Raw genomic sequence first — 14,226 nt, forward strand, 5'->3', positions numbered from 1 at the left:
GTCTTGAAAGCCTGCCAACAGAGCGAGCGAGCGAGCGCCTGTGGAGCTGCGCACGCTGCGGAACGCTCCTACCTTATCTTCATCCGGGGCTCGTCTGGGTGGAACGGCGCCGCCTCCCCACTCCACGATGGGCCGCCACAGCAACAGGAGCACACGCACCTCCCTAGGCGCCCGGGCCGCACACGCTCCTCCACCTCGGCGATGCATCCCAGAGCCCCCGGTGAGTCGTCCCTGGCATCCGACAGCCGCTCTCACCTAACGCCGGTCCGAGCCTCCGCAGGCCCCTCCTCCTCTGGCTGTTCGCTGTGCCGTTAGCGAAGACTCCAAGGCAGCGCGGGCAGGTAGGTCCCCGTCGGCCGGACTGCAGATGTGTAGAATCACGGGCGCCAGTTGAAATAATGGGCTCAATATGTGTGGCAGTGTCCCACGCAGACTCCCGGCAGCTAAAGCAGTTAAACTGAGCACCACAGAAACAAAGATGTTGCAGGATTTATTAGGAGCTACACAGAGCTCTCTAGGAAGCCGCTATCTTGGTCGGCCCTCTAGCGCCCTCTTATGCTCACTTACTCTTGAGATAAGTCTGGCTGCTCCGCTACTGCTACCACTTTAACTGTGTAGTACAGGCTTGTACCAAAGGTGAAAATGTACTGTCACTTGTAGTCTTATTTGTGTGTGGTGTTCCCAAAGAGTACTGCATATAATTCTGCCTAACACTGCAAAACGATAAAATAAATTTCATCTGGGCTGGGAGACAGTGGGAAAATAGCCTGATGGATTGTTATGACCCAATTAATTAGTGGTGGAATGGTGTACAGTGCACTCTGAGAAACGGATGAAGTCATGGTCGAGAAACTGTCATGGTGGGGTATTTGGCTATAAACAGTGGAGGGACAATAGAGGCTGATGTATTAGTGAGTTGTTTAAAGTTGGTGATATAAAGTCCTTCCAAGATTGTAGGAGTGAGTCTGAAGTGAGGGAGGAAGTTAGAATTCAATATTTACAGTTGTGTCACTGGGTCATACAGAAAGAGGAAGCAACGAGATCCTTCTTGCCTTTTGAGGGACTCGTGGCTTTGAATGCCACTCCTAGAGGATTCATTTTTTTCATCTGTAAGATATGCATGTCAATTGTGAAAGTTGCAGTTTGGTGATATAAGGAGAAGTGGGAGAAAGACCTGGGAAGGTTACTAATGACTCAGGACCAGAAAGAGGTTTAGGGACAAGCTAAAAGGTCCTCAGTGTTTGCTGTATAGAGAGGTCAACTAGGAACCGACCAGCAGGCGTTACATAACACCTCAGAGAACCACATATTCATCAGCAAAATACTTATGGAACTGCTGGGGAGAGTGTGGCAAACCAGGTATATTACTGGTTATCTGTTGGGATAGCCCGACAATCCAATCATTTTGGGCAGAGGTGTTGTGGACTATTTATTTCAGATATTATTGGACTAAGCTTACCCTGGGACCCAGAACTTGCCCTTTTGGACCTAACGCCACAAGGCATCCCATGATATAGTCTAACAATAGTTTTCCAACATGTATTTAGAAGCTAAACTGGTAGTGGGAGATCACTGGAGAAAAGTTGCAACCCTGCATATTCATTCTTGGTGACAGAAGGGTTGTTCTGTCTATTGGAAAACTCACAGCTGACAATAGAGATGCACAAGGAGGATTTGGGAAGGAGTTGGGAGTGCTGATTAACATTTTAAATAAATATATCAGAAGAGTATTATGTCAATTATGGCTTTGGGTGCTGAGTATGTTTGACCCTGAATAAGAGGGTAAAGAAGCTTGGTGGACAAGCAAATCGTAAGGATTGGGGAGGGCCGGATGTTTTAAATGAATTTGGACTTGAGACAATTATCCCTATAATTGGGCCAAATGCACACTATACTGTTGGACCTTTAGGGACTGAGGACATGAGTGTACTAAAGAACATCTCAATGCAGATCAGGAAGGGGAAATGGGCAGGGGAGGGAGGAAGTAGTAGCTGTGTTAGAGCTGTTTATGTGCAAAGTTGTATGGAACAAGGTTCGATAAAGAATGAAATTCAATTAAGTGCTTTGGATAAAAAAAACATATCAACCATAAAACTGTATTTATCTACTGGGTCTTTATAATGCACCTATGCACAATGTGTTTTAAGGTGCAACAAGGCAAGGGGGTGGGGTGACAAGACAAAAACGGCCCTACTAGGCCTTGTGATCCGATAAGAAATATGTAAAAAGGACTAAAATATGCAACTGGGTTGAGAAAATAAAATACCAAAACAAACATGCCATCCCAAACAGAGCACACCCGTCATAAAATAGTCTGTATACATTATATATTAAAGTACATATGCACATTATCTGGGGAACACGTATTTGTGCATAAAACAAATTCCAGAATCAGCATCAGCTGTTGAAAAATTGGCAAATTTATATTTCTGACATGCACCCCCTCACAAATGTTGTTTGGGGCATAAAGAAGGAAGTAGAAGGACGTTACTGCCTGCTTTTTCTTGGTAGGGCTTCAACATGCTCAGGCACACCATGGCACTGTGGAAGGCTAAAAGTCTGAACACTGCTGAACCAATAATATGACATGCTTTTTGTCCTTAAGCACAAGCCTATGGTTTGGGTCAAGTAAAATAAATACATTCAAAAAAAGTAATTCAATTTACGGAAGCCACCAGTTGCCATCACTCTCCCACCAACAAGGACCCACATTTCTCTGGCCAACAGAGATAACAACACTTAATTAATGGAGGAATTGTACCTCTTCATGAAAGGGCACTTTGCCCTCAGTCAACCTCAATAGCAGCAGAAGACTTCAAACCCAGAAACAGTGAGACTAGAGCAGAGGGCGGGGGGGGGGGGGGGGGTTGGTGTGTGTGTGTGTCTGTCTGTATATGTATATGTTGTGTGTCTTTACCTTTGCAGTGCTGTCCCTTCTGGGTTACATCATTATTTGTTTGTGTTGTTAACTAGAATCTACCTGAGTGCAACTGTATGTAATCATTCACTCCTTTTGGGAGGGGGTGGGTGGGTTATGATGTTGGTTTCATTTTATACTAGCTGGGTATGTCATGTTATATTATGTTGAGGTTTCATTATGACATTTTGCTTTAAATGCTAATTTTCAAGCGCCTTTGAAACAGCCATAAGACAGCAGGTAGCAAGCAACCTTCTAAAGAAGCAAAAGAAAAAAGAAAAACCAAAAGGGTAGGCTTGGAAATCTAGTCAGTTAACTAGACCATACACCCCTGTTTTGAGCTAACATTTGCACAATGCCCTATATTTGCAGGACGCTGCAACTAGTCAAAGTGAGAAAGCTGGTCAAAGGCTGAATGATGTAAATTAACTCCCATAAGCATGCAGCCTCAGCCTAATAGGATTCCTGCCTCTCACACCACACTAATATAACCATTACCTTATAGGCCCTAGTAGGACTCAGGAACCTCCGATCACAGACCAGGCCAGACTGGGGTGTCTGATTACAAAGAAGCAGTGGTTGACATCCCACTCTCAGTTAAATGTGCCCATATTTCCTTCCAGCTTTCATAGAACTTGGCTGTTTGGGGCTTAGGGAAGTAAATAGAGGGGATTTGCATGCTGTGTTTTCTGGGGCATGGTTTTTACAAGCCTTTGCACACCGTGACTTTGCACACAAGCACAAGCCTAGGGTTGTGGTAACCATGACATGAATGAGCAAACCTATAAATGTGAAGGTTTTTTGCTCCCTTCTTCGGGGAGCTTTTGCAAATTAGGATTTCAGACATACAACCCCTCCCAAATGTTGTTGGTGGACTAGGGAAGTAAGTAGAATGGCTTTGCTGTCTGTGTTTTCTTGGGCATGGCTTCAACACGCCCAGGCACACTATGCAGTGAGTACATTCCAGACATACCCCCTGGCTCATAGAACACCTTTCTCCAGCTGTCTTTCTTTTTGGCGCTGCGCTCCATAGAATACAGTTGAATCGTATGATAAATTTGGTCCAATTGTACACGTAGCTCCTCCACCTTTTCCTTCTCATGTTGTCCTGAGTATCTTATCTAGCCCTCGCCCTCATCCCAACAATCTATCTGACTTTGCTCCTCCCTACTACTAGTGAATGTTCTATCATACTCCTCCTTTGTCTCTAACAGGCACCACAAACTATTGCAGGTGGTGCTATACAAATGGAAGATAACATAATATTTGTAACACTGCACCTATTTAGCATCGCCCAAAGTTAAAGAAGAAAAGAAAATGGTATCTCATAATGCAGCCATAGCCTTCCCAACATATCAGAGAAGTTGTATGATTATAAAAACAAACTCCTGTCCTAGAGCATGTGGGGAAAGTACTAGGTGCTGTTAAATAGGTGCATTTGTTTTCATGTTACCAAGTGCAGGCTTCACAAAAAGGGGCAAAAGAACATAAAATGCATTATGGTTTCAATGTAAATAAAATCCCACTTACAAATGTCCCCATTTTCTCTCACATTATTCCAACTCGCTTTAACTGAACTGAGTGGCAGCAGATCTAATCTGAAACTGGTGAGTAAACATCACCCCTCGGAAGATACAACTCAATACAAGGACCATTTAAAAGGATTGTGTGAGCCATATACGTTTCTTGTCAAGGCCACAGATTCTCGAGTTTCTACAGGAACATTAATTCACAAATGGACCACTTATAAATCTTTTTCCATAGCCATTTACAGTCTTGGGGTGAGACCAAAGTAGGGGGCTATAACATAAAATTGTCTACTATGCACCCCAAAAGGGCTCTTTTAATCCACAACATAAAGACATGATGGCCCTAGAAAGTTTAGCTTGAGGTTTCCACCAATTTCCACAACGTGGCTCAGCAAGGGACATAACATCCTGGTAATAAGTGCTATCTACAAACAGCTCTGTACTAGGTACAGTGCTTCCTGTTGTAAATGACTGTGCTACAAACCAATGTCTCTTTGAAGTTGCTTGGTGGTAGGTCGGCACTATACCAAATACATATTTAAAAAAAAAAAAGAGTTTAACAATGGTTGTTCCTACCTTCGTTCCATTCAATTGTGATATTTCCAAACTTTCCAACGATACAAGTTGGCAGATTTCCACTGGGAAATGTGTGAATGCGTTGTTGGACAGATTTAATTCTTTGATCACTTGAAGTTTACTAATTTCTGCAGGTGCTCCTTGTATGCGATTGTCTGAAAGGTCAAGCTTGCAAAGGCTCCCTAAAGCGCACACTTCAACTGGAAAGGACTCAAATCTGTTGAATTTTAACAAAAGCACATGGAGTGATTCAAGCTTCAAAATATTTTGGTGAACGTCACTGAGTTCATTTTTGCTTAGATCAAGATGGCAGAGATTCGGGAGGTTACATACATTTTCTGGGAAGACAGACAATTTGTTTTCACTTAAGTCTAAATGAGTTAAATCCACCATCCATGCAACATCGGCAGGTATATCCACAATGCCATTTCCTCTGAGATTCAGGTGCCTGAGTGCAGCTAAGGAACACAATCCAGGGGGGAATTCCGACAGTTTGTTAAAGCTAAGATCAATTTTAATGACATAAGTGCAATATTTTATTTCATCTGGAATGCATGCTAAACTGTTGGCAGAAAATTCCATCTCTGAGATGTGTGTGAGTTGGAATACTTCTTCAGGTAGGGTCTCCATTACATTCATGTTTACACAGAGTTGTCTTAGGTTTTTGAGCCTGCTCATCTGCCTGGGAAGCTGCATTATTTGGTTGCCAGTGAGAATCAAGCACTCCATCTTACAGCAAAAGCACACTTTCTCAGTGATGCCCGTTAGCAAATTATTGGCCAGGCTCAGAATCTTGAGTTCCTGCAGGTTTTCCACTTTGTCAGAAATGGATAGCAACTTGTTGTTGTCTACTTTGAGTTCTTCCAAATATATTAAAAAGTATAACTGCACTGGCAGGAATGTAAGCTTGTTGTTGTTCAGTGAAAGCTCTCTTACATTCTGCAGTTCTTTGATCTCCTTTGGCAAGCTTTGAATAAGGTTCCCAGACATGCTGAGTTTTACTAGCATTGGGAGAGAGCAGATGGCCTTTGGCAGGGCAGGCATTTGATTGTTATCGAGGTTGAGGACGTGTAGGTTTTTCAAATTCATCATGGATGCAGGTACACTTTTTAGTCTGTTTCCACTAAGACTTAAAATTTCCAATGCTACCAGATCTCCAAACGTAGCAGGTAATTCATCTAGATTGTTGCGATTTATAAAAAGTTGCCTCATTTTTTTAAGGTTTGAAACTTCATCAGGAAGACGTGATAATTTGTTATTGCTGACATTTAATGCTGCTAAAAATGAAAGAAGTTTTATTTCAGGTGGCAATGCTGTCAGTTTATTACCCTCAAGAGATAATATTTTCAGATTTGTCAGACTGCCCACATTTTTTGATAATAATCTAATTTCGTTGCTGTTTAGATATAAGTATTTTAATAGTTGAATCTGAAAAACCTCTGGTGGGATTTCCTTTAGCCCTTTATCATTAAAATCTGCTGAAAAACGGCCCTTTCTTTTTCTTAACGACATTCTCAGTTCTTCAGCCATTGTAGGTTGGGCCATAACTTTTGAGGTGTTACGTTAATATCTATTGAAGATCTGAAATGACACATCAAGCATAAATCACATTAAGCAATGTTTATATAAGAAACCGTTTACAACTCTAAACAGATGATATCATAGAATTACTCAAAAATTGTGGCTATTTTCATTTGAATTAAAGTAATAGGGTGCTTCTGGATTTACATCATGGAAATATAAGACTTTCTTCAATAACCCGCTCAAAATACTATAGTTACAAAAAGTGTAGTATGAAATATAAATAGGAACTCTGTTTTGCTTCCTCTCTCCCGACTTCCTCTGCTCAGTACCTTTCTTCCCCTTTTGTAATTGTCAATTTGTTTTCTCTACTGCCTTTTCCTCTTTCTACTCCACTGTAAGGAACTCATGGTGGCAACAATAAAGACAGACAGATGGCCGCAGGGGGTCCGAGCCTCTTTCACCCCAACCCATCATGCAGACAGACACTGGATGTAGAGGGAGCCACCAGTGGGTCAGAGCCCGATGAGGGGCAGACAGCTACAGCTGCACCTCAGCCAGAATTGTTGAGCTCACCCAGACGGAGTGACACAGAAGGAATGGCCACACCTTAGGGGAGCCCAGAGCCAGTGGCACAGGAAGCACACACCCCACGTGTGCATGTGCGTCGTGTCTGCACACCAGAACCTGATCTCGATACTCCATCATATGGTACCCCAGAGAATAGGCACTCGGACCGCAGCAGCCCCATCCAAGCTGCCAACATGTCCCCATCCAGCCACCTTCTAGGCAGCGCACGGCTGTCAGGCCAGACCCTGTCACACCTGAGGTACCTATGATCATGGGAGCTGCCGTGATGTCACGACTGGACGTAATTGAGGCCAAACAGGTGAAAATATAGTCCATGGACACATCAAGGCCATCAGCGGAGCCATACGGCATGCCACTAAGTACATGCCCGAGACAACGCGTGGACCCGGAAAGTGGTGGAGGGATGCACCGCGGCCCTGACAGGTTTTGGGAAAAGGGTACGGGAGTTGACCGAGGGACTGTCTGCACATGCAGAGCAGACAAGGAAATCCAACAACTTTCTCCACCAGCAGCTGCAGGTCACCGGATCCATCCCATCGACCTCTACCACGCCCACGGAGAGGTCCCCGGAGCCTTCACCTAGGTGCCGGTCAATGCGCCACCTGAGAGCCTGCTCACCAGAGGGTCCCGGTCTTGGAAAGCGCCCGCGACCATCATAGATGGACATGGTCTTTCAGTGCTATGCGGATGATACCCAGCTCATTTTCAGGCTACCCTCAGCCTCCGCCTCTCCTTCCCTCATATCTGACTACTGTCTGCTATCCAGGAGTGGTGTGCCGTCAATGACCCCTGCCTTAATGCCAGTAAGACTGAGATTCTCGTCATCAGCACACCCGCTCTCTCCTTTCCTGTAGCTCTCTGGCTGGCCTCTCTTGGCCCTCTTCCTACACCCACCTTCAAGGCTAAAAACCTCAGTGTTATCTTCGATTCCACACTCTCCTTCTCTCTTCACATCTCTGACGTCTCCAAGAAGTCACACTACCAGCTGCACCTCCTCAGAGGTATTCTTCCTTTCCTCTCCTTCCCCCAGAAGCTCACTGTCTCCAGAGCTCTGGTTCTCTCTAGGCTGGACTATTGCAACACCCTCTTTCTAAATCTGCCTGCTTCTACTCTCCGCCCTCTGCAACTCATCTAAAACAGGACTGCGAGACTTGTCCTTGGCCTGAAGCCCAGGGATCGTATCTCTCCAGGACTGAAATCTCTGCACGGGCTCCCAGTGGCTGCAAGGATTAAGTTTAAAACCCTCTGCATCGTCCACAAGGCCTTCTGGGGCCTGGGGCCTCAATACCTTCAACTCTCTGTTCCTAAATATCTTCCTTCTCGAGCTCTTCGCTCATCTGCCTCCAACTCACTCAGGGCCAGTCACTTCTCCAAGCAACGAGTTGATGGGAGATCCCTTTCTTTAGCTGGTGCCTCTCTCTGGAACAGCCTCCCTGCCTCCCTTAAACTTGAGGAGAACCATCTCTGGTTCTGGAAGCACCTCAAAACCTTTCTCTTTGCTTCTGTCTTTTCTCCTCCTCTCCTCTGCTGACCTCCTGGCTGTAACCAGAACTGCACTAGCTACCTGGACACCCTCTGATCTTGGGCCCAGGTCCTCCTTCACCAATATCACACCAGCAATGCCCGTCTGGCTACCCCAGCACTTGGGACTGTTTCTGTATCCCTACAGTCCCCCTACCTGCTCGACACCTGATATCTGCACTTACCCTTGCACTTGCCACCTGCTGGCCATTACTTTACTTATTGTTAATATCTATTCCCATATACTGCACTGGCCCTGCCCCCTTCCCACGCACTTGTGCGATCTGAATGACACCTGGTCTAGTAGGATCGTTGTCTGTCCTCCCTTTGTTCCCCTCCCTTTCCTCGTCGCGCCTTGAAACACTTGGGTATAGGCGTGTTATAAATGCCATATCATATCATATCATGGCACAGTTTTTGTGGGCCCTGAGAACATGCACCTACCTGCACTGTTTTGGGGAGTTCACTGGGGGGCAGAGGGGGTGTGTGCTGGGGGGTTCACTGGAGGGGCAGGGGGGATTGTGTGCTGGGGAGTTCACTGGGGGGAGGGGGGATTGTGTGCTGGGGAGTTCATGGCGGGAGGGGGGTTGTGTGCTGGGGTGTTCACTGGGGGAGGGGGGATTGTCAAACATTTAATAAATCACGTTCCAAAATTCATTCAAAGCATGGACATTCATGATTGTGATCATGTGCTCTTTAATGTACAAGTGATATTTGTTACATCTACCCATCAAACGTATCTGAGTCAATTCTCAATCAAGCCCTGTCTGCCCTACCTCCCCTCCCCTACCTCATCCCTGTGTAGACGTGCACCAGCTCCGGGCACATCATCTAGACTTCCATCCCCAGGTGGCTGCACATCGCCATTGGTGGGCAATGGCACATTCCTGCAACAGCAAATGTTGTGCAGCATGGCATATGTTAGGAAGAGTTTGCAGATATTTCAAGGTGCATATGTCAATGGCCCTCTCGTACGGTATAGGCACCAATAGCGTGCCTTCAGCAGTCCAAATGCACTCTCAGCGCATATATGTGTACGTCCATGCGCAATGTTTTATGGACGCTCAGCTTGAGTGTGTGGATGACGCACAGGGGTCAGGAGCCATGTGTACTGGGGACATCATGAATCACCTGCAGGGGAGGGAATGCAGGTATGAGGAAAGGTTTGATTAAGTGGGTGCACAAGGCTCAGTAATGAGTGATATTGGCAGGAGAATCAAGTTTGTGTTGAAGAGGTCCTGCTATCTCATTGCTATGTTGCCATGCGCACTGCATCTTGAAGGACATGCATGGTCTGAGGTCGACATGCAGCTGTGTTTCGGTTGATGTGTGAGTCTTCATGTGTATCACACTCCTCTGGTACATGTGCACTACTTGTCATATGGGCACTTGCATTGTGGTGTGTGGTGTGCAAGGGGCAGCATTGGATCCATGGACTAGTTACTGTTAGCACCACACCTGTGTCTAGATGTATCAGGTCTGTCCCTTGTCGCTGGATGAGGGGACCCTTGCATCTGCATGTGCATGCGACATATTGTTTGGCCATGTGCCATGTGTCATTGGCATTCCCTTTGGGTGGTGTTGCGTTTGCCGAATTTACACTATAATGTACAGTTATCCTGGCAGGTGAATGGCCAATCAGGACTCATTGTTTCAGGGATGTACATTGTCGTGGATCAAGCAACTTGTGTGTTGTGTTGTTGTGCATGTTCCTACTTTCGGGCACCAATGCCATGACTGTCTGGTGGCCAGGGTGGGATGCCTATGGTGTGTCAGGGTGGGGAGCAACAATGCGACACACACAGGATGCATTGTGGTACTTGGCCTTCCATTTCTGACTGTGCTCCCACGTGTCTTTGCCATACAGACTGGCTGTGTTCGGATTTGTTCTGTGCGTCGAAGGGTTCTGGTGCAAGGGACATGCATGTGAAAGTTGCTGTGCCAGTGCTGCCTATGTCTTCTGCTGGCATGCATGGATTTCACTGTGTGTCTCAACCCCCATCAGATGTCATTTGACATGCATTTCGGACTTCATTTGTACTCACACAGCATCCATGTGTTGAGGGCTCTGTGCCTTTTCATGTACTGTGACAGGGTACTATTGCACTGGTTTATGGAGTCATGGGTGTATCCTGGCTAGCGGGCACAGCAGTGGCTGAGGGTTAGGTCAGGTCTACATGTCATCTGCACATTCATGGAATGGTAATTCCTACGTTTTCTTTACACCGCATCATGTGACCTGGGTGCTACTAGTGGTACATGTGTGCAGTCCACGGCTGCTATGACGTTCATGTCCTGTTCAATGGCATGGCACTGGCCCTTCAACTGGTTCACCTGTGCATATGTGGCTGCCAATGCAATGTGCTCATTGACATGGAGCAGCAGTGTATCCAGCACCTGTCCCAGCACGGCACTGAGGGTGGACTGGCCCATGGCATGCATCATGGCAACAGTGTGTTGGTAGCTGCCAGTCCCAAGGTATTGTGGCACGTATACAAGCTGCACGAGCGGGGCAACTGCAGTGCTGATAGCCAGATGGCTGCCTATGTCTGCCTGGATTGTGTCCAGCAACTGTGTGATGGTTGCTATGTTCAACCTATACTCGGTCACCATCTGCCCATCAGTCAGGGCCCAGGGTGTTGGCCTGACCTTGGGGATGGCTGTCCGCCTTGCTGGTGATACTCTCCTCCTCCTTCTCCTCATCCCCACCACACCCTGTGCTCCCAGGGCCCTGGCCTGGTTGGCTAGCCTCTGTAGCTCCAGGTGCAGGAGGTAGATGCCCACATCAAGGCTTCCGGCTCCAAATGGCAGCATGGTGTTTGGAAGTGTGTGTCGTGCATGGATGGGTCCTTTGTAGGCCTCTGATTTGCATTGGTTTCACCTGGGCACTTTTTGCTGTCTCATGTGGTCTTTTACCTCCAGCATTTGGCTAGGGGTATTTTTGGTGGATTTTCTGCTGGTTTTCTGGCGCTAATAGCGCCTACGCCGGACTTGTGATGGCTTTGTAATTGCATAATTGGGTGCTGGCGCTTTAACTGCCGACGCTATTGCAGCCGGCTGTACTTGCACCGGCTGTCATAGCGCCAGCAGTATTTGTACTTGTGATCCGGCAGACCCTTCAATACGGCGGTAATAGCGTTACCGCCGGATGTCAGGGTTACCGCCCAACTCGTGATGAGGCCCAAAGAACACAAACTCCGCGATTTCTGTCTTTAGGTACTTAGTGTAAGACAGAGCATGGGGAAAGTAAAAAGGTTGCTCAGAGTTTAGGTAGGTTTAGTTTAGCCTCCACAATGTAGCAATGTAGCAACCACTGTCTACTGGTTTCAGTGGTACAGGTGTGGATTTTCTTCAGGGCAGTCTTCAATAAATTCTAGACCCAGTGCACCTATAATACAGGTTGAAAATATGAAAATAAAAGATCTAATGGGAAAATACCTTGATGAGCAGATAATTCTTACAATGCCTTGTGTAACACGTGAAGGGGCATCCTAATGCACTGACCTTCTGTTAACTCTAGCCAGGATCAAGGATTAGAGTAAAAGAAACATTCTTCTGTCCATGTGCACTGTAACCAGTGTCGGATTTCTCATACTGTGGAGGCAAAAAGAATGGGCGTATCACTCATCGCCATATGTGCTACACCTGTATTTATCTGGAGCTCCATGTATCTATCTGTACGGTGGATGAATAGCCAATTAGGTCACCAGGTGTTAATATATCTAAAGGCTAAGACGAACATACTAAAGCACCAAGTAGAGCCAGGGGTGAGCTCCTCATCTCATTTAGAAGCACAGGGGTGATTCCGTCAATACATCTCATCAACGAATGAGGGAGCGGAGGACCTGGGTACTTGTGAGTCGGTCCAAAAGCTCCTATTGGGCCTCTATGGGCTTCTAAGTTCTAAAGAGGCATAGCATGATGCCTGAATGTATGTCTGAAACAGGATATTACACACTACCCTTGTTATATTTAAATTTAGATTTAAATTTAGCATGAAACACTGGAAACAAGGAACAGTGGGACCAATGCGTCCGTATTCTATTGGTGTCATGGAATTGCTAAGCTAAGGCAGTCTTTACGAGCCGGCGTTCTACTGGGCGTGTTTGTAAATAAACGACAATCCCAGGGGCTTTCCACTTACTAGGTTGTGTGCGCGTCTGGTCCGAGGAGATGAAGTGAAAGCAAGGTGCTCGGCAGAGCGTCTTGTGTAACCCAGATGTGTTGGCATGTTGAATCACTGCAGAGTCATTGCCGTGATGGAACACATGGGCAAGTCAAGTGTTGTGGCACAATCCTGTTGCCGAGGTGATGCGTTAGACCCGGAAATTGTGGCGGTCTCATTGCCGTATGGTGAAAGACCTGCATACAGGTCAGGCAAATCAGGCACACAGTGTGTGCTGAATTTCTACTTGGTGTTGATCAGAGTATTAAGGAAAACACAATTATATGCGTATTGTTGGATGTTGGACCTCATGTATAATGGAACGGGCAGTGTATGTACACAGAAGGAAAAGGTCCCATTGTGTTATTATACTCAGATTGCAATGAGCTAAATGGGGCACTAATAACCACGCTCAAGGTCTATGAAAGTGTAGATACTGCGTATCAGAAGGCAAAATAGTATCTATTCTATTACTGATAATGCCTGCCAAGGAATGGACTTGTTCAGACCGTTTCGGTCCGTCTTGTGGCGGAATATCCAGTTCTGTTCCCGTTTTAGTAGCATGCTGGCGATATCCCCTCCTCTTCTTGGGCATTTGCCGCTTTCAATAATGTTCCATTCGATTTCATGTGCATTATGTTTCTCTTGTAGACAATGTGCTACAAGGGGTGCATTTTCACGTTTCGTCCTGATACAGGACATGTGCTCCTGTATACGTTTTTTCACAGGTCTGCTGGTCATCCCTACATACACAAGATAGCAGGGGCATTTAACTAGGTAAATGACATTAGAGGTGTTGCAATTGGGCAAGGAGTTTTGTCTCCAAGGTGTTGTTAAACCAAGTTCCAGTGTTTTCGTGTGTGTGGTGAAGGTGCAAACGTTACAATGGCCACAGAGTGAGGGTACCAATGGCGGTGTATCTGGCGCTTGGTATAAATGCACCAGGGTGTCTCAGACATTCTTTCGCTTTTTGATAGCAAACTTGGGGGTGGGAAGGCTGACGGGTCACACATTCAAAATTGGCCAACGTTTGAGGATTTCTTTTTTGATGATGTTGATTTTACTTGAGTAGCCACATACTTCAGTGATTGTCTGGGGTCCTTCCGGCCATGCCTGTTGTTGTAGGGTTATGTCACGTGGGATGTTTCTGGCCCGTTTTCTTGCTTGTCTGATCATTTTATTCGGATATCCTCTCTCGAGGTGGCTATTTTTCAGAACCTGTGATTGTGTGTCGTACTCTTGGAGAGTGGAGCAGTTTCTCCTATACCATAAAAACTGTCTGAATGGTAAATTTTCGCAAAGGCTTTTTGGACGGAAGCTGGAATATTCAAGGAGCGAATTACGGTCTGTGGATTTTCTAAACACTGTTGTGCTCAGTCTGCCAGCGTCTGTTCGTATCTCAACAT

At 46.1% G+C, this 14,226-nt stretch overlaps 1 protein-coding gene across 1 annotated transcript in view; it reads right to left on the reverse strand.

Moving 5' to 3' along the window:
* The window catches only part of LRRD1 (leucine rich repeats and death domain containing 1), a 502,180-nt gene that overhangs the window by 469,680 nt on the left and 18,274 nt on the right, over nucleotides 1-14,226 (reverse strand). Inside the window, exon 2 of the mRNA XM_069648429.1 lies at nucleotides 5,023-6,603. Coding sequence (XP_069504530.1) covers nucleotides 5,023-6,567 — 1,545 coding nt within the window. The 5' untranslated portion in view covers nucleotides 6,568-6,603. The remainder of the gene's footprint in view (nucleotides 1-5,022; nucleotides 6,604-14,226) is intronic.

The sequence above is a fragment of the Ambystoma mexicanum genome, chromosome 2q, assembly GCF_040938575.1.
Source record: "Ambystoma mexicanum isolate Mex_15411 chromosome 2q, UKY_AmexF1_1, whole genome shotgun sequence".
Lineage (NCBI taxonomy): Eukaryota > Metazoa > Chordata > Amphibia > Caudata > Ambystomatidae > Ambystoma > Ambystoma mexicanum.